At 45.0% G+C, this 26398-nt stretch overlaps 2 protein-coding genes across 6 annotated transcripts in view; one reads left to right on the top strand and one right to left on the bottom strand.

Annotated features, from left to right (window-relative positions):
- Positions 1-11531: 11531 nt before the first annotated feature.
- On the top strand, positions 11532-13408 carry LOC135553356 (myoblast determination protein 1 homolog 1). The gene is made up of 3 exons (XM_064985509.1): positions 11532-12236; positions 12367-12445; positions 12748-13408. Exons 1-3 carry the CDS (start codon positions 11721-11723, stop codon positions 12981-12983), a joined length of 831 nt encoding a protein of 276 aa, XP_064841581.1. The 5' UTR covers positions 11532-11720; the 3' UTR covers positions 12984-13408.
- Positions 13409-15417: 2009 nt separating this feature from the next.
- LOC135554543 (troponin T, fast skeletal muscle isoforms-like) overlaps positions 15418-26398 on the bottom strand; it is a 34940-nt gene continuing 23959 nt past the window's right edge. For all 5 annotated transcript variants that reach the window (XM_064986904.1, XM_064986912.1, XM_064986921.1 and 2 more), the window contains 6 exons: positions 26306-26383; positions 25275-25388; positions 24237-24349; positions 23923-24013; positions 20326-20366; positions 15418-15632 (listed from right to left, as the gene is read on the bottom strand). In XM_064986904.1, coding sequence (XP_064842976.1) covers positions 15596-15632; positions 20326-20366; positions 23923-24013; positions 24237-24349; positions 25275-25388; positions 26306-26383 — 474 coding nt within the window. In that variant the 3' untranslated portion in view covers positions 15418-15595. The remainder of the gene's footprint in view (positions 15633-20325; positions 20367-23922; positions 24014-24236; positions 24350-25274; positions 25389-26305; positions 26384-26398) is intronic.

Below are 26398 nucleotides of genomic sequence, written 5' to 3'. Positions count from 1 at the left end.
AGACCACCACACATCCCCAGACCACCACACTCCATCCCCAGACCACCACACTCCATCCCCAGACACCACACACCATCCCCAGACCACCACACTCCATCCCCAACCACCACACACCATCCCCAGACCCACCATCCCCAGACCACCACCACCACCACCACACACCATCCCCAGACCACCACACACCACCACCACCACACACCATCCCCAGACCACCACACACCATCCCCAGACCACCACACACCATCCCCAGACCACCACACACACCACCACCACACCATCCCCAGACCACCACACACCATCCCCAGACCACCACACCATCCCCAGACCACCACACTCCATCCCCAGACCACCACACACCATTGTACCACCATCCCCACACACATCCCCCAGACCACCACACTCCATCCCCAGACAACACTCCATCCCCAGACCACCACACACCACCCCAGACCACCACACTCCATCCCCAGACCACCACACATCCAGACCACCACACTCCATCCCCAGACAACCACACTCCATCCCCAGACCACCACCAACACCACCATCCCCAGACCACCACACTCCATCCCCAGACCACCACACACCAGACCACCACACTCCATCCCCAGACCACCACACTCTCCATCCCCAGACCACCACACACCACCACCATCCCCAGACCACCACACACTCCATCCCCAGACCACCACACTCCATCCCCAGACCACCACACTCCATCCCCAGACCACCACACTCCATCACCAGACCACCACACTCCATCCCCAGACCACCACAAACCACCACCACCACACACCATCCCCAGACCACCACCACCACACACACCACCACAGACCACCACCACACCAGACCACCACACTCCATCCCCAGACCACCACACTCCATCCCCAGACCACCACACTCCATCCCCAGACCACCACACACACCACCACCACACACCATCCCCAGACCACCACCACCACACACCACCACCACACACACCACCACACTTCCCCAGACCACCACACTCCATCCCCAGACCACCACACTCCATCCCCAGACCACCACACTCCATCCCCAGACCACCACACATCAGATAAACACCACATTACACTCCATCCCCAGACCACCACACACACCACCACCACACACCATCCCCAGACCACCACCACCACACACCACCATTACACACCACCACCACACTCCATAGAACCACACCATCCCCATTACCACCACACACCATCCCCAGACCACCACACTCCATCCCCAGACCACCACACTCCATCCCCAGACCACCACTCTTCATCCCCACCACACTGTTGGACCACCAAACACCACCACCACCACACTCCATCCCCAGACCACCACACACCACCACCACCACACTCCATCCCCAGACCACCACACTCCATCCCCAGACCACCACACTCCATCACCAGACCACCACACTCCATCCCCAGACCACCACACACCACCACCACCACACTCCATCCCCAGACCACCACACTCCATCCCCAGACAACCACACTCCATCCCCAGACCACCACACTCCATCCCCAGACCACCACACTCCATCCCCAGACCACCACACACCACCACCACCACACCACCACACTCCATCCCCAGACCACCACACACCACCACCACCACACCACCACCACCACCACACTCCATCCCCAGACCACCACACTCCATCCCCAGACACCACACTCCATCCCCAGACAACCACACACCATCCACAGACCACCACACACCACCACCACCACACCACCACCACCACACTCCATCCCCAGACCACCACACACCACCACCACCACACCACCACACTCCATCCCCAGACCACCACACACCACCACCACCACACCACACCACCACACTTCCCCAGACACCACACATCCCCAGACCACCACACTCCATCCCCAGACCACCAACACCACCATTCACCACACCACCACACACCATCCCCAGAAACACCAGCATTACCACACTGTTCCCCAGATACCAACACCACCAATCACCACAATCATCCCCAGACCACCACACTCCATCCCCAGACCACCACACACCATCCCCAGACCACCAACACCATCCCCAGACCACCACACTCCATCCCCAGACCACCAACACCACCACCACCACACTCCATCCCCAGACACCACACTCCATCCCCAGACCACCACACTGTTCCCCAGACCACCAACACCACCAATCACCACCACCACCACACACCATCCAGACCACCACACACCACCAATAAACACCAGCATTACACACCATCCCCAGACCACCAACACCATCCCCAGACCACCACACACCATCCCCAGACCACCACACTCCATCCCCAGACCACCACACATCCCCAGACCACCACACATTACTACACTGTCCCCAGACCACCAACATCCCCAGACCACCACACTCAATCCCCAGACCACCACACACCATCCCCAGACCACCACACTGTTCCCCAGACCACCAACACACCAGACCACCACACTCCATCCCCAGACCACCACACACCATCCCCATTACCACACTCCATCCCCAGACCACCAACACCATCCCCATTACCACACTCCCAGACCACCACACTCCATCCCCAGACCACCACACACCATCCCCAGACCACCACACTAGACCAAACACCCATCCCCAGACCACCACTGTTCCCCAGACCACCACACACCATCCCCAGACCACCACACTCCATCCCCAGACCACCACACACCATCCCCAGACCACCACTAAACTGTTCCCCAGACCAGACACTCATCCCCAGACACCACTACACTGTTCCCCAGACCACCACACTCCATCCCCAGACCACTACACTGTTCCCCAGACCACCACACACCATCCCCAGACTACACTGTTGGAGATAGACCAACACCCATCCCCAGACCACCACACTCCATCCCCAGACCACCACACACCATCCCCAGACCACCACTCCATCCCCAGACCACCACACACCATCCCCAGACCACCACACACCATCCCCAGACCACCACACACATCCCCAGACCACACAGACCACACTCCATCCCCAGACCACCACACACCATCCCCAGACCACCACACTCCATCCCCAGACCACCACACACCATCCCCACCACCACACTGTTCCCCAGAACACCACACTCCATCCCCTGACCACCACACACCATCAGACACCTACACTGTTCCCCAGACCACCAACACATCCCCAGACATTACACACCATTGGAGACCAGAAACACCATCAGACCACCACACTGTTCCCCAGACCACCAACACCATCCCCAGACCATTACACACCATCCCCAGACCACCACAACCATCCCCAGACCACCACACTGTTCCCCAGACCACCAACACCACCATTACCACCACTGTTGGATCCCCAGACCACCACACACCATCCACAGACCACCACACTCCATCCCCACCCCAGACCACCACACTGTTGGAGACCACCAAATCACCAGCACCACTACACTCCCCAGACCACCACACCCATCCCCAGCTAGACCACCACACCACCCCAGACCACCACACTCCATCCCCAGACCACCACACACCACCAAACACCACAGCATTACCCCACCACTGTTGGATCCCCAGACCACCACACTCCATCCCCAGACCACCTACACCACATCTGTATGTGACCACCACACTCCATCCCCAGACCACCACACACCATTTGACCACCACACTTGTTTTTCAGACCACCACACAGGATCCCCAGACCACCACACTCCATCAAGACCACCAACTTGATCCCCAGACCACCACACACCATCCATATACCACCACACTGCCATCCCCAGACCACCACACCACCATTGAGACCACCACCAATCCCCAGACCACACACAGTCATACTGCATGGACCACTGTGCAGTCCCATCAGACCACCACACACCATCCCCAGACCAACACCCATCCCCAGACCACCACACACCACCCCAGACCACCACCACACCATCCCCAGACCACCATCCCCAGACCACCACTATAAGACACCATCCTGACCACCACTATCATTTCACCACACACCATCCCCAGACCACCACACACCATTACCACACACCCACACCACACACACATCCCCAGACCACCACACACCACCACACACATCCCCAGACACCACACACCATCCCCACCACCACACACCACCACCAGACCACCACACACCACCACCACCACACACCACAGCACACACACTCCATAGACCACCAGGACCACACACCAGAAGACCACCACACTTATCCCCATTCCACCTCACACCAACCACCACTCCATCCATCCACCACACATTTACTGTCACCCATCCCCAGACCACCACACACACACCACCACACACCATCCCCAGACCACCACACACCACCACCCCAGACCACCACACACCATCCATCCCCAGACCACCACACACCACCCAGACCACAACACACTCCATCCCCAGCCACCACCACCACCACCACCAGACCACCACCACAGGGGGACCACCAGGGGAGGGGGGACATCCCCAGGGGACACACTCCATCCCCAGACCACCACACTCCATCCCCAGACCACCACACATCCAGAGGAGACCACCACACAGACCACCACACACCATCCCCAGACCACCACACAGGAGAGGAGACCAGAGCTAAACCACCATCCCCAGATCACTGGAACATTTCCACTACACATTATGATGGACCACACTAAAATGACTGGGACATTCTGAGATACCAGACTTTCCCCAGAAACCTGACATTAAACACTCCAACACGTGTTATCCCCAGACCAAAATAGTAGGACACCACCACTGTGACATGATCTCTAAGGCATCTGTTGGTTCAGGATCATTTGGTATTTGGCAATCAGACCACCAGTAAGACCACCACACACCATGTGACCACACTATAACATACCACTGGAGAACACATCCCCCCAGTTTGGTTTTACCATCCCCAGACCACCACACACCAGGTGTCACACACCACCAGTAGGACCACAACCCCAGACCACCACAACCATACACAACAATCCCCAGCATTTCCATATGTGTACCACACCCCATAAAAGTCCAGACCAGTATATTTGTCCCCAGACACCACACCCTCTGTTACTTAACACCACCACTCATGCTGGTTAGTTCCCCAGAATCCACACCAAGGATGGACTAAAGACCACCACAATCCCCATCACCACACTCCACCAGACCAAATCAGGGCATCACCACCAGGCCACCACTGGCCACCATATTTAACACAGTGCCACCACAGTTCCCCAGTCCACCAGCCTGGACAAGTTATTTGCAAACACATATTTACCACCAGACCATAAACACCATAAAAAACAAGGGTCAGAATTGTGTTGATTGATTTTATGTTATTGTATAAAACCAGATAAAACACACTGTTGGAGATAAACACCAGCATTACTACACTGTTGGAGATAAACACCAGCATTACTACACTGTTGGAGATAAACACCAGCATTACTACACTGTTGGAGATAGTAATAACCAGCATTACTACACTGTTGGAGATAGAAACACCAGCATTACTAGAACTGTTGGAGAGAAACACTGTTGACTAACTGTTGGAGATAAAACACCAGATTACTACACTGTTGGAACTAGAAACACCAGTATTACTAAACTGTTGGAGATAGACACCAGCATTACTAAACTGTTGGAGATAGAAACACCAGCATTACTACACTGTTTAGCTATAACACTGTTGGAGCTAACTGTTGGAGCTAGGAACACCACTATTACTACACTGTTGGAGCTAGGAACACCACTATTACTACACTGTTGGAGCTAGAAACACCAGCATTCCTACACTGTTGGAGCTAGAAACACCAGCATTACTACACTGGAGATCAGACTGTTGGAGACAGAAACACCAGCAGTACTACACTGTTGGAGACAGAAACACCAGCATTACTACACTGTTGGAGACAGAAACACCAGCATTACTACATTGTTGGAGATAGAAACACCAGCATTACTACACTGTTGGAGCCAGAAACACCAGCATTAGTAGATAGACAGTTGGTAACTGAAACACCAGATTACTACACTGTTGGAGCGAGAAACACCAGCATTACTACACTGTTGGAGCTAGAAACACCATGGATTACTACACTGTTGGAGCTAGAAACACCAGCATTACTACACTGTTGGAGCTAGAAACAAGTATTTCGCTAACCTGTGATAACATCTGCAAATATGTGTATACAACTAAGAAACTTGAATTTGATTTGATCCCTGTCTTGTTTTTCTAGTGGGCACAGAGGAGTGAATGACTTGGTGTTAATCTTGATGTCAAGCGTCAGATATCCATATAAACGTTTCACTGCCCTCGTGAAAACATCCTATTGAGTTACTACCAATCACCACACATAGAGTCTATATGTTCTGCATGGATTCACTGTGACAGTCCGTTGACTACTTAGAGGAAGGTAAAGGGAAAGGCATGGACGACTGCAGAGGCCAGTTCTGTGACTGTCTATAACAGTGTTAACCAGTCTATAAGAGGGTTATGATCATCTAATATCACTGAAGCCACTATCATTTCATCATCAATATCCCCAGGAGGTGTCACACACACGCACGCACGCACGCACACACACACACACACACACACACACACACACATCACACACACACACACACACACACACACACACACACACACACACACACACACACACACACACACACTGGTAACTGAGTAAGGAAGGGAGAAGGGTGTTTATGCACATTCTGAACTGATGAACACCACTCTCACATCTTGTGTATTTACTGTCAGTGAGTGGTGAAGGTGTTGAGGAGTGGAGAGGAGAGAGGGGTGGAGAGGAGAGGAACTGGGGAGGGGACCATGGAGGGAGAGGGGAGGGGGACTGATCAGAGAACCATGGAGATAGACAATCTGAGAACTGATCAGAGAACCATGGAGATAAGACAGTCTGGTAGAGGATCAGAGAACCATGGAGATAGACCACCATGTTCCCAGATCCTGGAACATTTCCTGATTGATTCATTATGATGGACTGACTCTAAAAACCACTGGGAATTCTGAGATACTAGATTTTCTAAGAAACCTGACATTAAAAGAGCAACACGTGTTATAGAGAGTTGAAAATAGTAGGACAGCGATTTGTGACATGATCTCTAAGGCATCTGTTGGTTCAGGATCATTTGGTGCATTTGGCAATCAACCAGTAAGGTCAGACAGTATGTGATTAACTATAACATAACTGGAGAACACAGTTGATTACTTTGGTTTTACCTCTGAATACAGGTGTCGAATAGCAGTAGGAAAACTGATACGACAACAATTAGCATTTCCATATGTGTATTTAATTTTCATAAAACCCAGAGTAGTATATTTGTCCAGTCAGTTGGTTCCTCTGTTACTTAACACAACTCATGCTGGTTAGTTCATTTGAATCCATTCCAAGGATGGACTAAAGCCAGCATAATATCAACCTCAAGTAAAAGGGCATTTGTCTTGGCTTTCACTGGCCTCAGAGAACACAGTGGAGAGTTCAGACAGCCTGGTAAGTGATCAAACACATATTTTTTTTTTGAGATAGACAATCTGATAACTGATCAGAGAACCATGAGAGATAGACAGTATGAAATAACTGATCAGAGAACCATGGAGATAGACAGTCTGATAACTGATCAGAGAACCATGGAGATAGACAGTATGATAACTGATCAGAGAACCATGGAGATAGACAGTATGATAACTGATCAGAGAACCATGGAGATAGACAGTCTGATAACTGATCAGAGAACCATGGAGATAGACAGTCTGATAACTGATCAGAGAACCATGGAGATAGACAGTCTGGTAACTGATCAGAGAACCATGGAGATAGACAATATAACTGACACAGTCTGGTAACTGATCAGAGAACCATGAAGATAGACAGTATGGTAACTGATCAGAGAACCATGGAGATAGACAGTCTGGTAACTGATCAGAGAACCATGGAGATAGACAGTCTGATAACTGATCAGAGAACCATGGAGATAGACAGTCTGGTAACTGATCAGAGAACCATGGAGATAGACAGTCTGATAACTGATCAGAGAACCATGGAGATAGACAGTCTGGTAACTGATCAGAGAACCATGGAGATAGACAGTCTGGTAACTGATCAGAGAACCATGAAGATAGACAGTATGGTAACTGATCAGAGAACCATGGAGATAGACAGTCTGGTAACTGATCAGAGAACCATGGAGATAGACAGTATGGTAACTGATCAGAGAACCATGGAGATAGACAGGAGATAACTCTGGTAACTGATCAGAGAACCATGGAGATAGACAGTAACTGATAACTGATAGACAGTCTGATAACCATGGAGATAGACAGTCTGGATCAGAGAACCATGATAGACAGTCTGAAACCAGAGAACCATGGAGATAGACAGTCTGATAACTGATCAGAGAACCATGGAGATAGACAGTCTGATAACTGATCAGAGAACCATGGAGATAGACAGTCTGATAACTGATCAGAGAACCATGGAGATAGACAGTAACTGATCAGATAAGATACTGGAACTGATCAGAGAACATGGAGATAGACAGTCTGATAACTGATCAGAGAACCATGGAGATAGACAGTCTGGTAACTGATCAGAGAACCATGGAGATAGACAGTCTGGTAACTGATCAGAGAACCATGGAGATAGACAGTCTGGTAACTGATAAACCATGAGATAGACAGAACTGATCAGAGAACCATGGAGATAGACAGTATGATAACTGATCAGAGAACCATGGAGATAGACAGTATGGTAACTGATCAGAGAACCATGGAGATAGACAGTCTGATAACTGATCAGAGAACCATGGAGATAGACAGAGAACCATGGAGATAGACAGTGATAACTGATCAGAGAACCATGGAGATAGACAGTCTGATAACTGATCAGAGAACCATGGAGATAGACAGTCTGGTAACTGATCAGAGAACCATGGAGATAGACAGTCTGATAACTGATCAGAGAACCATGGAGATAGACAGTCTGATCAGAGAACCATGGAATAGACAGTGATAACATCAGAGAACCATGGAGATAGACAGTCTGATAACTGATCAGAGAACCATGGAGATAGACAGTCTGGTAACTGATCAGAGAACCATGGAGATAGATAACTGATCAGAGAACCAGGAGATAGACTATGATAACTGATCAGAGAACCATGGAGATAGACAGTCTGATAACTGATCAGAGAACCATGGAGATAGACAGTCTGGATCAGAGAACCATGGAGATAGACAGTCTGATAAGAACCATGGAGATCAGTCTGGTAACTGAAGAGAACCATGGAGATAGACAGTCTGGTAACTGATCAGTAACCATGGAGATAGACAGTCTGATAACTGATCAGAGAACCATGGAGATAGACAATCTGATAACTGATCAGAGAACCATGGAGATAGACAGTCTGGTAACTGATCAGAGAACCATGGAGATAGACAGTCTGATAACTGGTAAACTGATCAGAGAACTGATCAGAGAACCATGGAGATAGACAGTCTGGTAACTGATCAGAGAACCATGGAGATAGACAGTCTGGTAACTGATCAGAGAACCATGGAGATAGACAGTCTGATAACTGATCAGAGAACCATGGAGATAGACAGTCTGGTAACTGATCAGAGAACCATGGAGATAGACAGTCTAATAACTGATCAGAGAACCATGGAGATAGACAGTCTGGTAACTGATCAGAGAACCATGGAGATAGACAGTCTGATAACTGATCAGAGAACCATGGAGATAGACAGTCTGGTAACTGATCAGAGAACCATGGAGATAGACAGTCTGGTAACTGATCAGAGAACCATGGAGATAGACAGTCTGGTAACTGATCAGAGAACCAGTAACCATGATCAGAGAACCATGGAGATAGACAGTCTGGTAACAGTATGGTAACTGATCAGAGAACCATGGAGATAGACAGTATGATAACTGATCAGAGAACCATGGAGATAGACAGTATGGTAACTCATCTCCCTTTCATTCTTTTGTCAACCATAATGATTTATTTTTTAATGTTTTATTTGTGACTAGCTGGTTTGTATACAATCAGGCTGCAATAGCCTTCATACTACACAAATATACAGCATGGAGCGTTGTAACGTCTCTATGTCTAGAATATCCCTGCAGGCCGATTGGATAGCCAGCCCTGGAGAAGTGAGTGGTCACGTGGGATAGGATAGTGAAGTGGCCAACCAGAGGAGCCGCTGTGCCCCTCATCACCAGATCAAAGGACTAATTGACCCTTTGACACTCAACAGGGGAGTGGACAGACAGGACAAATGACAGATCTGTCTTCCTGCAGCAGTTCATTTCCTCCAGATGGAAATAGTCTGTGAACTATATTTGGAGAATGAAATTTCGATTTGTTAAAATTTTTTTACTGTCAAAAACTTCGTTTCCCGCCCGAATTAAGCACATTTATATCGACTCGGTTTGCATCTAAATGTAAACAATTCGCAAATAATAGACATCCTTTTCGTTTGCAATAACACATTGACGTTAATATCATGATAATTAATAGTGCAGTACAAAATCGACAAAATCGAATAAATGTATCAAATAAAACAATGATTTGCTGATTTACAGTCCTGACTTCATAGGCCGCCAATGTGTGGTCCTCACATTCACTACAGTGTGGTGGCAGAAAACACGGTAGACGCTCTGCTCCACAATATATGTGATCTCACTGTATCAATTCGTTATTGAACTATATCAGTGAGTGAGGTTGTGGTTGTGGTTGTGGTTATGTTTTGGCCTGAGCCTGCCCTTCTCCATGGGGTCGTCTCTTCACTGCGATCTAAACCCGTCCGTCTGTTGTTGGAACTGACTGATTGACTAACGGAACATCTTGCACTCCCATTCAAACAGTGATGAGTCAATCCCTGTGTTAAATTCAAAGTGAAACCATAAAAGTAGCTGGCCTGTAAACGAAAGGGAATAGCAATGATTCATGGAAAATAACTTTTGTGTCTTGTGTGTAACGGGAATCCACAAAAAAAATGCAAAGGCATAGAAATAATCAGGTTTAAGGAAAGATACATGATAGCGCATCTAGTGTTTTTAAGTAATTCAAAACGGAAAAAATATGCTTACATTCAAACTGCTTAATTAAATTCATGTGATTTGACCACCTCGATCACATATGACCTGTACACTATTTCACAATGATTAGGCTACGTTCAACATTTATCAACTAGGCTACTTCATCCAACAAAAAAACATGACTATTTCATAATGTCTTGCACATAATAACTATATTCATATCAGAAAGCATAACAGAATAAATATATACACGTTGATTTTAAATTGTTCGAATGTTTTAACAAACCGTCTTCTTGAACGTTCTGACAGGCATGGTAAATCTCCTGACACTCCCTTCAGGCCTTCGCTCATTGGTCATCTCAGATAACAGTCCGGGTAAAGACACGCCCACTGGAGCATCAGGCCTCTTTATATGCAGCCCAGAGTCCTGGTTACGATCACGTCGCCAAGGGCAACCTCAGACTTCAGCTGTTAAAACCATACTGCGCCCCTTTGCAGTAGTCGCTGCGCTTTACCGTGGAACACGTTTATTCGGAGTGTTGGATCAAAACGTGCGCACTACAAATATTAGTAAATAGAAGACAGCTGAAGTGATCTCCGCCTAATCTATTGGGATTTTGGCAGAACAGAACAGAAGAGTCACCATGGAGTTGCCGGATATTCCTTTTCCTATAACCTCTCCAGATGACTTCTACGACGACCCTTGCTTCAACACCAGCGACATGCATTTCTTTGAGGACCTGGACCCGAGACTCGTTCATGTGGGTCTCCTCAAGCCGGACGACCACCATCACAAAGAGGACGAGCACATCCGGGCACCAAGTGGGCACCACCAGGCCGGCAGGTGCCTCCTGTGGGCCTGCAAAGCCTGCAAGAGGAAGACCACCAATGCTGATCGCAGGAAAGCGGCTACCATGCGGGAAAGAAGGCGACTGAGCAAGGTGAACGACGCCTTCGAGACACTGAAGAGATGTACGTCTACTAACCCAAACCAGAGGCTGCCCAAAGTAGATATCCTGCGGAATGCCATCAGCTATATTGAGTCTCTCCAAGGCCTGCTTCGTGGGGCCGGACAGGAGGGCAACTATTACCCGGTGATGGATCACTATAGCGGGGACTCGGATGCGTCCAGTCCCCGCTCCAACTGCTCAGACGGAATGGTGAGAAACTGAACTGTCAAGAATTACGCAAGAATTACGCATGCATATTTTTTGATCATATACGAGTGTTTGGTTGACACAAACATTAGCTGATTTCAGTTTACTTATCGATATCATTGCTCTCTTTTAGATGGATTTCAATGGTCAGTCTTGTCCACCAAGACGGAGAAACAAGTATGATAGCACCTACTTCAACGAAGCACCAAATGGTAAGTGTTATTTCCAAGTAATCCACACTTATAAACAGCTTCAGAGCTACAGGTTACGATGACCAATTTGTCATAATTCCGGAGTCTGAAATGGAACACAACAACACGGTCAATGTTGAGTATATTTGACCCAGTATATAAAACTCTTTAATTATGAATAAACAACATTTTCGGTTTGCTGTGATGTGGTCACTTTATCTGACTTCATTTGATTGGATTTGATTGTCATCGTTTTCAAACTAATAGTAAAACCTGCTACTTGTAATAAAAACGTCAAATTAATTCTCATATTTTATTTCCAGATTCCAGACACAAGAAGAACTCTGTTATTTCCAGTTTGGACTGCCTGTCAAACATCGTGGAGCGCATCACCACGGATACCTCTGTCTGTCCCGCTGTTCAGGACGGTTCCGAGGGTAGTAGCCCCTGTTCTCCCGGGGATGGTTCCATAGCAAGTGAGAACGGAGCCCCCATCCCGTCCCCGATCAACTGCGTCCCCGCCTTACATGACCCAAACACCATCTACCAGGTGTTGTGAAGTCGGGTCGGTGGACTGCATACAGTAATTGTACATTCTTCAAAACACAACTTATTCCTTATGGGGAGAGAAAATGCCAAAGACTTGCCTAAGGTCGCTACAAGGCTACACACCAAAGAAGATCCGATGCCGGCTTTGAAAGACATTAAAAAATGACGGTGTCCGATTTCTTAAAGAACCCTTGGTCTACATTGGATAATGTGTGTGTGTGTGTGTGTGTGTGTGAATGTATGTGTGTGAATGTATTTATATTGTAGTAAACCTATGCTATTCTAAGATAGTACAAGTCTGAATTCATATAAACGGATACCATTCTATTTGTGATCGACATAATTTAATTCAATGGATTATCTATAATATGAACATTTCCAGTTGGCAAAGCGGAAACGCCGGAGATAAATTCATTCGGAAAGTGAGGACCATTTTGTATATGTGTAAATAAGAGCTGCTTTGCAAAAAAAAAAAAAAAGCGAACAACACACAGGAAGTGTTTGTAATCATATTTAATGTTGCTCTTGGATTGTTTGTGTTAGATTTTTAACTTTATATTTATAATATCAAGAACGGAGTGAATTACATTTTAATAAATATATATTTATATATAGATTGCGTTTTCTATCATTATTTTTTCATTAACTAATTTTCGAAATGACATACCACTGTGCACGTGATATTAGGCGTACTATTTATAAAAGGATTGATTCAGCCTCGTAATTATACGCTCCATTCTTCTGATACCGAAATAACGGTATTTGAACACCACATTATCAGTAATATTGTTCACTAAAAACAACCCATTGATCAGCGACAGGTCGCCTGGCGGTTAACCGTGCTGCTGTGTTCCGGTCGAATTGGACCAATACACACGTTTTCTCTCTGTCAAATGTAGTTAATTTCATCTGATTGTCATAAGGTTCCAGGACATTGTCCTCACAGGGCATCTGAACACACAAAATACATGTGGATGATTTTCATAACGTTTTGGGTGTTTTATTTAACTTTTGTACACCTGCGGTGTTCCCGGTCAAAAATGACCGTTCATTATAAATGAATGGGTGAGACTACAAATAGTGTATAAAACTGAGTTCAGGCACATGTCCATTCATCAGATGGACACACTTCCTCTCCCAGACCCCCACATGCATGAGTGTTTGAGCACGCGCACGCGCACGCACACGCACACACACACACCTCACTCCCCTTCTTGGTTTCCAAGGCAACCCCCACGGGAACCTTTCCCCAATAGAATCTTTCCTCCACGGAACCACACCTGTTGGCATTCTCACAAACAATCACAACATTGTTTCAATCATATATAGAACTTTTTCGCAGCTCTGGTATTCTGTGGCAGCACAATGACCAAAACGATATACTGTATGTGGGGCTCTTGATCATATCTTTGATCATGGCACTAGTCTGTGATAAATAGCACAATATATTTAATCTGTGCATTTGTTATAGTCAAAATAATCCATACATTATGCTTTTTTTACTCACAAAGGAGTTGTATGAGCTCAGGTCAATGAGGCCTACAGGCCATAAATAGCAAATAGAAGTCCAAAACGTGTAATGTTCACAAGAACTTAAATTGATAAAAAGATCTAACACAATATTAGGTGATAATATATCTATTATTATGGATTTATAATCAGCTATAATGGAGCGGTCATTTTGGACCGGAAACACAGAATTAATTAACATGAAACGAACACAACAGGAGGGTTAAGAGCGTTGGGCCAGTAACTGAAATACAGCTGGTTCAAACTCCGACATTCAAACTCCGACATTCAAACTCCGAAATTAGCTTCTGCTAAATTATTTAAATGTAACATTAAACGAAAGCTATCACATTTTGGGGGATTTTGAGAAGTTGCATAGATTCTATTTTTTTAGATTTGAGTATTTATGGAATACATGATGACATTTAGCTAACGTGTATTTTCTATTTGACATGTTTCGCTGTTAGGTCTATCGAATAAGCCTACTTAAAAAAAACATTAGTATTTTTACAATTTCCGGGGTAATTTAATCTAGGTTTATGATTTTACAGATAGCCTACAGTGAGTGATCTTACAAATTATCATAGAGAATTGATTTCATATTGATTTTGGATATCTGGATTCTAGAAAAAAAATATATTATTTGAAACTATTTGAAATCATGGAAGACTTGTAAACCCACCTGAGTTAGGCTACTGTCGCCTCACAAGAGTAGGCCCACCCAAACTATATTGCGCGATGTTAAAGTAAATAAGATGTGTTTTTTTGAGCTGAGAAAACAGTTAACACACAACAGCAACAGACACACATGAAGCGTCACTCTTTTTTATTTACAAAAAAAATACGATGACAACCTAACAGTCCGGTGTGAGAGGACAGGACATGAGAACCTAACAACAGTCCGCTGTGAGAGGACAGAACATGAGAAGAATTCACATAACACGAAAGCAGACCGTAGGACATCCAGTGCATCTTGTCGGTTCCATGACGTGGGTCTAGCCGGGGTTTGGATGGCTGTTGCGGGCAGAGGCAGAGGCAGTTGTCCCTGCCCGTACAGAAGTGGGCAGCATGGCGGACGCACGCCGGTGCTGAGGCCTCTGAGGGCGGCGCAGTTTACTTTCTGCGGCGGGCTGCGGCTCCCTTCTTGCTGCTGCAATTCGTCAACAGTGCAAACACACGTCAGGGGTCCTGTTCTGTTATGTAGGTAATGCCCTCTAGTGTCAAGCATTGGCTTTAATTAAACAGCAGCCAATGACATAGTCCCATTGGTGAACCATAGTTATAATGTATGATTTATTTACATGTTTAGGATAACATACCACGTGTAAATTACAATATCCAAAATAGTCTATGGGCCCAACATTAATTCTGAGGTCAGGAGGCGCTATTTTTACAACGTTATTACTACCGTGAGAGTAAATCCTATTTTAAAAGAAGCCAATCATACAAGGGGGAAAAAACAGTTGTGTTTGATTTGATTATTAGTTCAAAATGTTGGCCTATCTTTAAGCTATCCCAGATAGAGTGTTATGTTCAGTTTGTTATTGTAAAACACAGTAGATGTTGTGTTCAGTATACTATTGTAAAACACAGGAGATGTCGTGTTCAGTTTGCTATTGTAAAACACAGTAGATGTCGTGTTCAGTTTGCTATTGTAAAACACAGTAGATGTTGTGTTCAGTATACTATTGTAAAACACAGGAGATGTCGTGTTCAGTTTGCTATTGTAAAACACAGTAGATGTTGTGTTCAGTTTGCTATTGTAAAACACAGTAGATGTCGTGTTCAGTTTGCTATTGTAAAACACAGTAGATGTCGTGTTCAGTTTGCTATTGTAAAACACAGTAGATGTTGTGTTCAGTTTGCTATTGTAAAACACAGTAGATGTCGTGTTCAGTTTGCTATTGTAAAACACAGTAGATGTTGTGTTCAGTTTGCTATTGTAAAACACAGTAGATGTTGTGTTCAGTTTGCTATTGTAAAACACAGGAGATGTCGTGTTCAGTTTGCTATTGTAAAACACAGTAGATGTTGTGTTCAGTTTGCTATTGTAAAACACAGTAGATGTTGTGTTCAGTTTGCTATTGTAAAACACAGTAGATGTTGTGTTCAGTTTGTTATTGTAAAACACAGTAGATGTCGTGTTCAGTTTGTTATTGTAAAACACAGTAGATGTTGTGTTCAGTTTGCTATTGTAAAACACAGTAGATGTTGTGTTCAGTTTGCTATTGTAAAACACAGTAGATGTTGTGTTCAGTTTGCTATTGTAAAACACAGTAGATGTTGTGTTCAGTTTGCTATTGTAAAACACAGGAGATGTCGTGTTCAGTTTGCTATTGTACAACACAGTAGATGTTGTGTTCAGTTTGCTATTGTAAAACACAGTAGATGTTGTGTTCAGTTTGCTATTGTAAAACACAGTCGATGTTGTGTTCAGTTTGTTATTGTAAAACACAGTAGATGTCGTGTTCAGTTTGTTATTGTAAAACACAGTAGATGTTGTGTTCAGTTTGCTATTGTAAAACACAGTAGATGTTGTGTTCAGTTTGCTATTGTAAAACACATGAGATGTCGTGTTCAGTTTGCTATTGTAAAACACAGTAGATGTCGTGTTCAGTTTGTTATTGTAAAACACAGTAGATGTTGTGTTCAGTTTGCTATTGTAAAACACAGGAGATGTCGTGTTCAGTTTGCTATTGTAAAACACAGCAGATGTCGTGTTCAGTTTGTTATTGTAAAACACAGTAGATGTTGTGTTCAGTTTGCTATTGTAAAACACAGGAGATGTCGTGTTCAGTTTGTTATTGTAAAACACAGTAGATGTCGTGTTCAGTTTGTTATTGTAAAACACAGTAGATGTCGTGTTCAGTTTGCTATTGTAAAACACAGTAGATGTTGTGTTCAGTTTGCTATTGTAAAACACAGTAGATGTCGTGTTCAGTTTGCTATTGTAAAACACAGTAGATGCCGTGTTCAGTTTGCTATTGTAAAACACAGTAGGATGTCATTTAGACCAGTGTCAGCTAGTTTTAGTCACACTCACACATTTAGATGTAGTTGACTGACCATGCTGCAATACAATGTCAAGCTAATGCCATACCTACCTCTGTTATATCAGATGGCAAACTATAGATATTTAAAGTGTCCCATCGAGACAAACCATCTCAGGGAGAGAACCATATACAGTAATACTATAAGTATATTATTTGTCATCCTTGAAGAATGAAAGTTCTCCACACGTGACTCATCCACCCAGACTCAGACAGAAAGACTCATCCACCCAGACTCAGACAGAAAGACTCATCCACCCAGACTCAGACAGAAAGACTCATCCACCCAGACTCAGACAGAAAGACTCATCCACCCAGACTCAGACAGAAAGACTCATCCACCCAGACTCAGACAGAAAGACTCATCCACCCAGACTCAGACAGAAAGACTCATCCACCCAGACTCAGACAGAAAGACTCATCCACCCAGACTCAGACAGAAAAAGACTCATCCACCCAGACTCAGACAGAAAGACTCATCCACCCAGACTCAGACAGAAAGACTCATCCACCCAGACTCAGACAGAAAGACTCATCCACCCAGACTCAGACAGAAAGACTCATCCACCCAGACTCAGACAGAAAGACTCATCCACCCAGACTCAGACAGAAAGACTCATCCACCCAGACTCAGACAGAAAGACTCATCCACCCAGACTCAGACAGAAAGACTCATCCACCCAGACTCAGACAGAAAGACTCATCCACCCAGACTCAGACAGAAAGACTCATCCACCCAGACTCAGACAGAAAGACTCATCCACCCAGACTCAGACAGAAAGACTCATCCACCCAGACTCAACAGAAAGACTCATCCACCCAGAAAGACTCATCCACCCAGACTCAGACAGAAAGACTCATCCACCCAGACTCAGACAGAAAGACTCATCCACGCAGACTCAGACAGAAAGACTCATCCACCCAGACTCAGACAGAAAGACTCATCCACACAGACTCAGACAGACAGATAGCAAAGAAATTAAGACAACGAAATGAATGTGGGCTACAATGTTTGGTAGGCCAATGTTAAGAGCAATTTGTTCCCTTTTGATCAATCTTGAAGAATACTTGGACTAATTAAAGAGCAAGTGGTGAAATGTTCAACACTTCACGAGTACATCCAGTAGCTGGGGATGGTGTGGTGAAAGTACTTCCTGTTGATATATTATGGTGTTGAGACTCACTTCCTGTTGACATATTATAGTGTTGAGACTCACTTCCTGTTGACATATTATAGTGTTGAGACTCACTTCCTATTGACATATTATAGCGTTGAGACTCACTTCCTATTGACATATTATAGCGTTGACCTCACTTCCTATTGACATATTATAGTGTTGAGACTCACTTCCTATTGACATATTATAGCGTTAACCTCACTTCCTATTGATATATTATAGCTTAACCTCACTTCCTATTGACATATTATAGCGTTGACCTCACTTCCTATTGACATATTATAGCGTTGACCTCACTTCCTATTGACATATTATAGCGTTGACCTCACTTCCTATTGACCTATTATAGCGTTGACCTCACTTCCTATTGACCTATTATAGCGTTGACCTCACTTCCTATTGACATATTATAGCGTTGACCTCACTTCCTATTGACATATTATAGCGTTGACCTCACTTCCTATTGACATATTATAGCGTTGACCTCACTTCCTATTGACATATTATAGCGTTGACCTCACTTCCTAATGACATATTATAGCATTGAGACTCACTTCCTATTGACATATTATAGCGTTGACCTCACTTCCTATTGACATATTATAGCGTTGACCTCACTTCCTATTGACATATTATAGCGTTGACCTCACTTCCTGTTGACATATTATAGTGTTGAGACTCACTTCCTATTGACATATTATAGCGTTGACCTCACTTCCTATTGACATATTATAGCGTTGACCTCACTTCCTTTGCCTCTGAAGCAGCCCTTACAGTACATGGACAACAACACAGAGCTATACGGTATAGAACTAGGTTTCTGATGTGGACGTTACAGTACTTCTCACTGTTGTATCACATGATGATGATCATTTGATGGAACGGCCGTAGAGAAATGTTGTTTAAAAACCTCTCCTGTGGTACGGTCGAGACAAGACACTCATTATTGACTAGTCTCGTAAGGTGGATGGTGTTTCAGGGGTTCAGCAATGGGATTATTTGAATGTTTTTACTATGCACGACACTTCAGTGTTTTGCAATGGCCGACCATTTTTTTGCAAAAAACAAAATGTCCGCCTTGTAAACCTATTCCAAGGAGATTTTGTGTGCTTCTTCGTACAACAGTCATGCCTTAGTGTTGTAGAAGTGAGCCGTATATTGTTGACCAACAGAACTCTTTGTCAAGCCCCCCTTTATACGGGGCGGCAGGGTAGCCTAGCGGTTAGAGCATTGGGCTAGTAACCGGAAGGTGACCCTGAACAGGCAGTGAACCAGGCAGTTCCTAGGCCGTCATTGAAAATAAGAATTTGTTCTTTAACTGACTTGCCGAGTTAAATAAAGGTTAAAAAAATACCTCTGACCAAAATTAAGGTGTTATGACAATGCCTTTCATTATTCATTTTTAGGACATGCATCAGATCAGATTATCATACTGTCTGTCTCTGAGGAGTAGGTTTTGGTCCCAAAATGGCACCCTATTCACTATATAGTGCACTACTTTCTATCGGAACCCTATGGGCGCTGGTCAAAATTAGTGCACTATATTCGGAATAGGGTTCCAACAGGCAGACAATGACTGGGAGAGAATTCTGAGGGAGTGGGAGGCAGTACTTACTGTTTCTGAAGCTCATCAATACGATTTCTGAGAGAGATGACCTGAAAACAACACATGAGCGTGTTTAAACCAATCAGAAGCAGCAGGGAGGGAGGTTGCCAGTGGGCGTTACATTTGACCCATGACCTCTGGGTCATTAGCGTCACCTTTAAAGAGACAGCAGCAGTCCTGTTGGAACGACCTGTTGGGCTGAGGTGGGGAAACCAAGACTAGTCTCACAGACACACATACCCACTACAGCGCTAGTGGACTAGTGTCTGGATCGGCACAGTCAATATCTTCACAAGGGTTTGTCGTTGATCTAATGTCATTAGATCACAGGAGGGGAGGACGGCTCACACTAATAATGACTGGAAAGGAGCGAATGAAATGGCACCAAACACGTTTCATCAAACACGTGTGTTTAATGTATTTGATTTCAATCCAACCATCCTACCATCCTCCCATTACCACAATTTCCTCCCCAATTAAAGTGTTGGACCAGTAACCGAAAGGTTGCAAGATCAAATCCCCGAGCTGACAAGGTAAAAATCTGAACAAGGCAGTTAACCCACTGTTCCTAGGCCGTCATTGAAAATAAGAATTTGTTCTTAACTGACTTGCCGAGTTAAAAAAAGGTTAAAAAAAAGTCTCAAAACCCCTTTGTCTCACCATCTGGTGAATCTACCTACCACTGATGTAACAGTGAGAAAACCCCTTTGTCTCACCATCTGGTGAATCTACCTTCCACTGATGTAACAGTGAGAAAACCCCTTTGTCTCACCATCTGGTGAATCTACCTACCACTGATGTAACAGTAAGAAAGGCCCTTTGTCTCACCATCTGGTGAATCTACCTACCACTGATGTAACAGTAAGAAAGGCCCTTTGTCTCACCATCTGGTGAATCTACCTTCCACTGATATAACAGTGAGAAAACCCCTTTGTCTCACCATCTGGTGAATCTACCTACCACTGATGTAACAGTGAGAAAGGCCCTTTGTCTCACCATCTGGTGAATCTACCTACCACTGATGTAACAGTAAGAAAGGCCCTTTGTCTCACCATCTGGTGAATCTACCTTCCACTGATGTAACAGTAAGAAAGGCCCTTTGTCTCACCATCTGGTGAATCTACCTTCCACTGATGTAACAGTAAGAAAGGCCCTTTGTCTCACCATCTGGTGAATCTACCTTCCACTGATGTAACAGTGAGAAAACCCCTTTGTCTCACCATCTGGTGAATCTACCTTCCACTGATGTAACAGTAAGAAAGGCCCTTTGTCTCACCATCTGGTGAATCTACCTTCCACTGATGTAACAGTAAGAAAACCCCTTTGTCTCACCATCTGGTGAATCTACCTACCACTGATGTAACAGTGAGAAAACCCCTTTGTCTCACCATCTGGTGAATCTACCTACCACTGATGTAACAGTGAGAAAACCCCTTTGTCTCACCATCTGGTGAATCTACCTACCACTGATGTAACAGTGAGAAAACCCCTTTGTCTCACCATCTGGTGAATCTACCTTCCTCTGATGTAACAGTAAGAAAGGCCCTTTGTCTCACCATCTGGTGAATCTACCTTCCTCTGATGTAACAGTGAGAAAACCCCTTTGTCTCACCATCTGGTGAATCTACCTTCCTCTGATGTAACAGTAAGAAAGGCCCTTTGTCTCACCATCTGGTGAATCTACCTACCACTGATGTAACAGTGAGAAAACCCCTTTGTCTCACCATCTGGTGAATCTACCTTCCTCTGATGTAACAGTAAGACAACCCCCTTTGTCTCACCATCTGGTGAATCTACCTTCCACTGATGTAACAGTGAGAAAACCCCTTTGTCTCACCATCTGGTGAATCTACCTTCTCTGATGTAACAGTGAGAAAACCCCTTTGTCTCACCATCTGGTGAATCTACCTTCCTCTGATGTAACAGTGAGAAAACCCCTTTGTCTCACCATCTGGTGAATCTACCTTCCACTGATGTAACAGTGAGAAAACCCCTTTGTCTCACCATCTGGTGAATCTACCTTCCTCTGATGTAACAGTAAGGGCCGGTTTACCAGACACAAATTAAGCCTAGTCCTGGTATAAAAATCCAGATCAATTGAGAATCTTCAGTTACACTTGTCTGGGAAACTGACCCTAAATGTATAATTGACCTGTGTGTGCACAAAGTTGATCATTGTAATAATAACTTGTTTTTGCCTGAAACATGGTTTTCAGCATTGCCCTCTGTCTGAAAGACAACTGTCAGGTCCTTCCTTACAGAAGGAGAGAAAACGCTTACCCTCTGATTATAAATCAGTAGTCAATAAAATATAGAAGAGCACAATAGCACAGGTTTTTACCAAAACAGGGCCGGGAGCGGCACTTTGTTATTGTTTCAATTGCTGATTGCCACTTTAATTTCAATTTACTTCCTGAATTGTCTGAATTAAAAATTAAATTGACCCTAAACCATTTAGACTATAATTATTCTAATTATTATGACAATAACAAATCGTACTCCACTCGATGTGGAAGAACTTGACTGGCCGGCACAGAGCCCTGACCTCAACTCCATCGAACACCTTTGGGGATGAATTGGAACGCTGACTATGGGCCAGGCCTAATCGCCCAACATCAATGCCCAACCTCACTAATGCTCTTGTGACTGAATGTAAGCAAGTCCCCGCAACAATCTTCCAACATCTAGTGGAAAGCCTTCCCAGAAGAGTGGAGGCTGTTATAGCAGCAATGTTCCAACATCTAGTGGAAAGGCCTTCCCAGAAGAGTGGAGGCTGTTACAGCAGCAATGTTCCAACATCTAGTGGAAAGCCTTCCCAGAAGAGTGGAGGCTGTTACAGTAGCAATGTTCCAACATCTAGTGGAAAGCCTTCCCAGGTGAGTGGAGGCTGTTATAGCAGGAATGTTCCAGCATCTAGTGGAAAGCCTTCCCAGGAGAGTGGAGGCTGTAATAGCAGCAATGTTCCAACATCTAGTGGAAAGGCCTTCCCAGAAGAGTGGAGGCTGTTATAGTAGCAATGTTCAAACATCTAGTAGGAAAGCCTTCCCAGAAGAGTGGAGGCTATTACAGCAGCAATGTTCCAACATCTAGTGGAAAGCCTTCCCAGAAGAGTGGAGGCTATTACAGCAGCAATGTTCCAACATCTAGTGGAAAGCCTTCCCAGAAGAGTGGAGGCTATTACAGCAGCAATGTTCCAACATCTAGTGGAAAGCCTTCCCAGAAGAGTGGAGGCTATTACAGCAGCAATGTTCCAACATCTAGTGGAAAGCCTTCCCAGAAGAGTGGAGGCTGTTATAGCATCAAAGTGAGGGGACCAACTCCATATTAATGCCCATGATTTTGGAATGAGATGTTCGATGAGCAGGTGTCCACATACTTTTGGCCACGTAGTGTATGTATCTACTACAGATTTCCCCTTCAAATTATGTGGACAGAGAAAAAAAATGGAATATATATATATATATATATGTATACTTTTTTATTGTATTAAAAAAAGACAATTGAAAAGTGAATTGACTCCAACCCTACTGTATAATACCGGTCATTTTGCATAGTATCTCTATGGAAGAAGCACAAGAAAAAAGGAAATGTACAAAAATCACTCACCTCATACTTCTGCCTCTTGAGTTTCTCAATGTGTTCGTACTTCTCAGATTCCAGTTGGTGCATCCACTCCCATAGATCCTTGGCCTTGTCCCTGCAAAGGACAACACATTCAGGAGGTTGGCTCAAAAACAGCACATTTCTGCGATCTGAAAATGACAACAGCGAAAGGACGTATTGTCATAGTCTAGAGATGTCTACAAGGAATGTTCTAGTTCCTCTACAACTATGTCAAAGGGCTCAGATTCAGGACTCTGACTCTTTTGACGAACACAGAAACAGATATATCCACGCTCCCACCGAAACTAATATCTTACTTTAGCTTGTCCTCGTTCAGATGGTCGATGTTGAGAGGTTTACGTCGCTCCGCCAGGATCTTCTTCTTCTTCTCTCTCTCAGTCTGCTTCTTACCTCCTCTCTTAGTGTCGGCCTGGGGAGGTGACAGAGCAACGGCAACAGGTTCAGAGACACACACACATAGGGAATATAGCCTGGCTGCCCATCCACATCACTCAGGCCCAACGCCACGGCCACTAATGTTTCTTCTGGATCTCTTTGAGTAAGCGAACACATTCTGACCCGTTCTGATTGGTCCCAGAAACCGATGGGTTGTGACAGTGCTGGCCTACACGGATAAATGAATCGTGTCATGTTTGACGTCAGCACAAACGACTTCTAGGACGGCAGGTTCAGACAGGTGAATGGGGCGATCGATAGAACAACGTAATTCAATTCAGGATGAGTCGTCAGGCAATGGGAAATAAGGGTGGGGCCATTTCAGATTTCGTCTAGATCTGTGATGAACAAGAGGTTCAGAGCTACAGCTCATATTGACAAACCATCTGTATCTTCAATCATGTGACGTCGCTCTCTCTCATTATCTTTCAATCATGTAATGTTACGTTGTTATGTGATGCGTGTCATTTCATGGAACCAACTAGGACTGAAGCATCCACTAATTAAACGTTAAAACGTGTTTCCAGAAGAACAGGTTGGCTGTGATGAAGATAGGTCTATGTTTTTCAAAGAAGTACACTCTATATGTAGGGAACAAGGTAGTGCACTCCCGAATGGTGCAGCGGTCTAAGGCACTGCATCGCAGCCATCACTACAGACCCTGGTTCAATTCCAGGCTGTTTCAGAACTGGCCGTGATTGGAAGTCCCATAGGGTGGTGCACAATAGGCTCCAGTGTCATCCGGGTTATGGTTTGGCCTGGGTGGGCCATCATTGTAAATAAGAATTAGCTCTTAACTGACTTGTCTAGTTAAATAAAATAATAAGTAGGAAACGAGGAGCATTTTGAGAGGCCCTGGATTTGTGTTTAGCGTGGTGTGTGTGTGGAGGTCACCTGACCTTCTGCAGTGAGCTGCTATAGCTGGAGCCCATGTTGGTCAGAGCTGACTTCTTCTTAGCGTCATCGTCAGCCTTTCTCCTTTGATCCATCTCCTCCTTCTTCAGCCTCTCCTCCTGTGCAAGCAACCACAACAGCCACGTTAAGTAACCACAACACCCACATTAAGCAACCACAACACCCACATTAAGTAACCACAACACCCACATTAAGCAACCACAACACCCACATTAAGTAACCACAACACCCACATTAAGCAACCACAACACCCACATAAAGCAACCACAACACCCACATTAAGTAACCACAACACCCACATTAAGCAACCACAACGCCCACATTAAGCAACCACAACACCCACATTAAGCAACCACAACACCCACATTAAGTAACCACAACACCCACATTAAGCAACCACAACGCCCACGTTAAGCAACCACAACATCTACGTTAAGTAACCACAACACCCACATTAAGCAACCACAACAGCCACGTTAAGTAACCACAACACCCACATTAAGCAACCACAACACCCACATTAAGCAACCACAACATCTACGTTAAGCAACCACAACATCTACGTTAAGTAACCACAACAGCCACGTTAAGTAACCACAACACCCACATTAAGCAACCACAACATCTACGTTAAGTAACCACAACACCCACATTAAGCAACCACAACATCTACGTTAAGCAACCACAACATCTACGTTAAGTAACCACAACAGCCACGTTAAGTAACCACAACAGCCACGTTAAGTAACCACAACATCTACGTTAAGCAACCACAACATCTACGTTAAGTAACCACAACAGCCACGTTAAGTAACCACAACACCCACGTTAAGTAACCACAACACCCACATTAAGTAACCACAACACCCACATTAAGTAACCACAACACCCACAACACCCACGTTAAGCAACCACAACACCCACGTTAAGTAACCACATGTTGGTAAAAAACAACAACAACTTAAAGTGCATGCTGAATTCATGTGTTTGCCTGCAGAGTTTAGGCTATACAGACCTCACGTCTGGCCTGGCGTTCCTTGTCCTTCTCAGTGCGTACCCTCTGGATCTCAGCCCTCTCTGACCTGCGTTTCTCCTGGGAGGAATAGAA

The sequence above is a fragment of the Oncorhynchus masou genome, chromosome 2, assembly GCF_036934945.1.
Source record: "Oncorhynchus masou masou isolate Uvic2021 chromosome 2, UVic_Omas_1.1, whole genome shotgun sequence".
In the NCBI taxonomy this organism is placed as follows: Eukaryota; Metazoa; Chordata; class Actinopteri; order Salmoniformes; family Salmonidae; genus Oncorhynchus; species Oncorhynchus masou.
The sequence above is the reverse complement of the archived record's forward strand: the minus strand, read 5'-3'. Positions and strand labels throughout refer to the sequence as shown.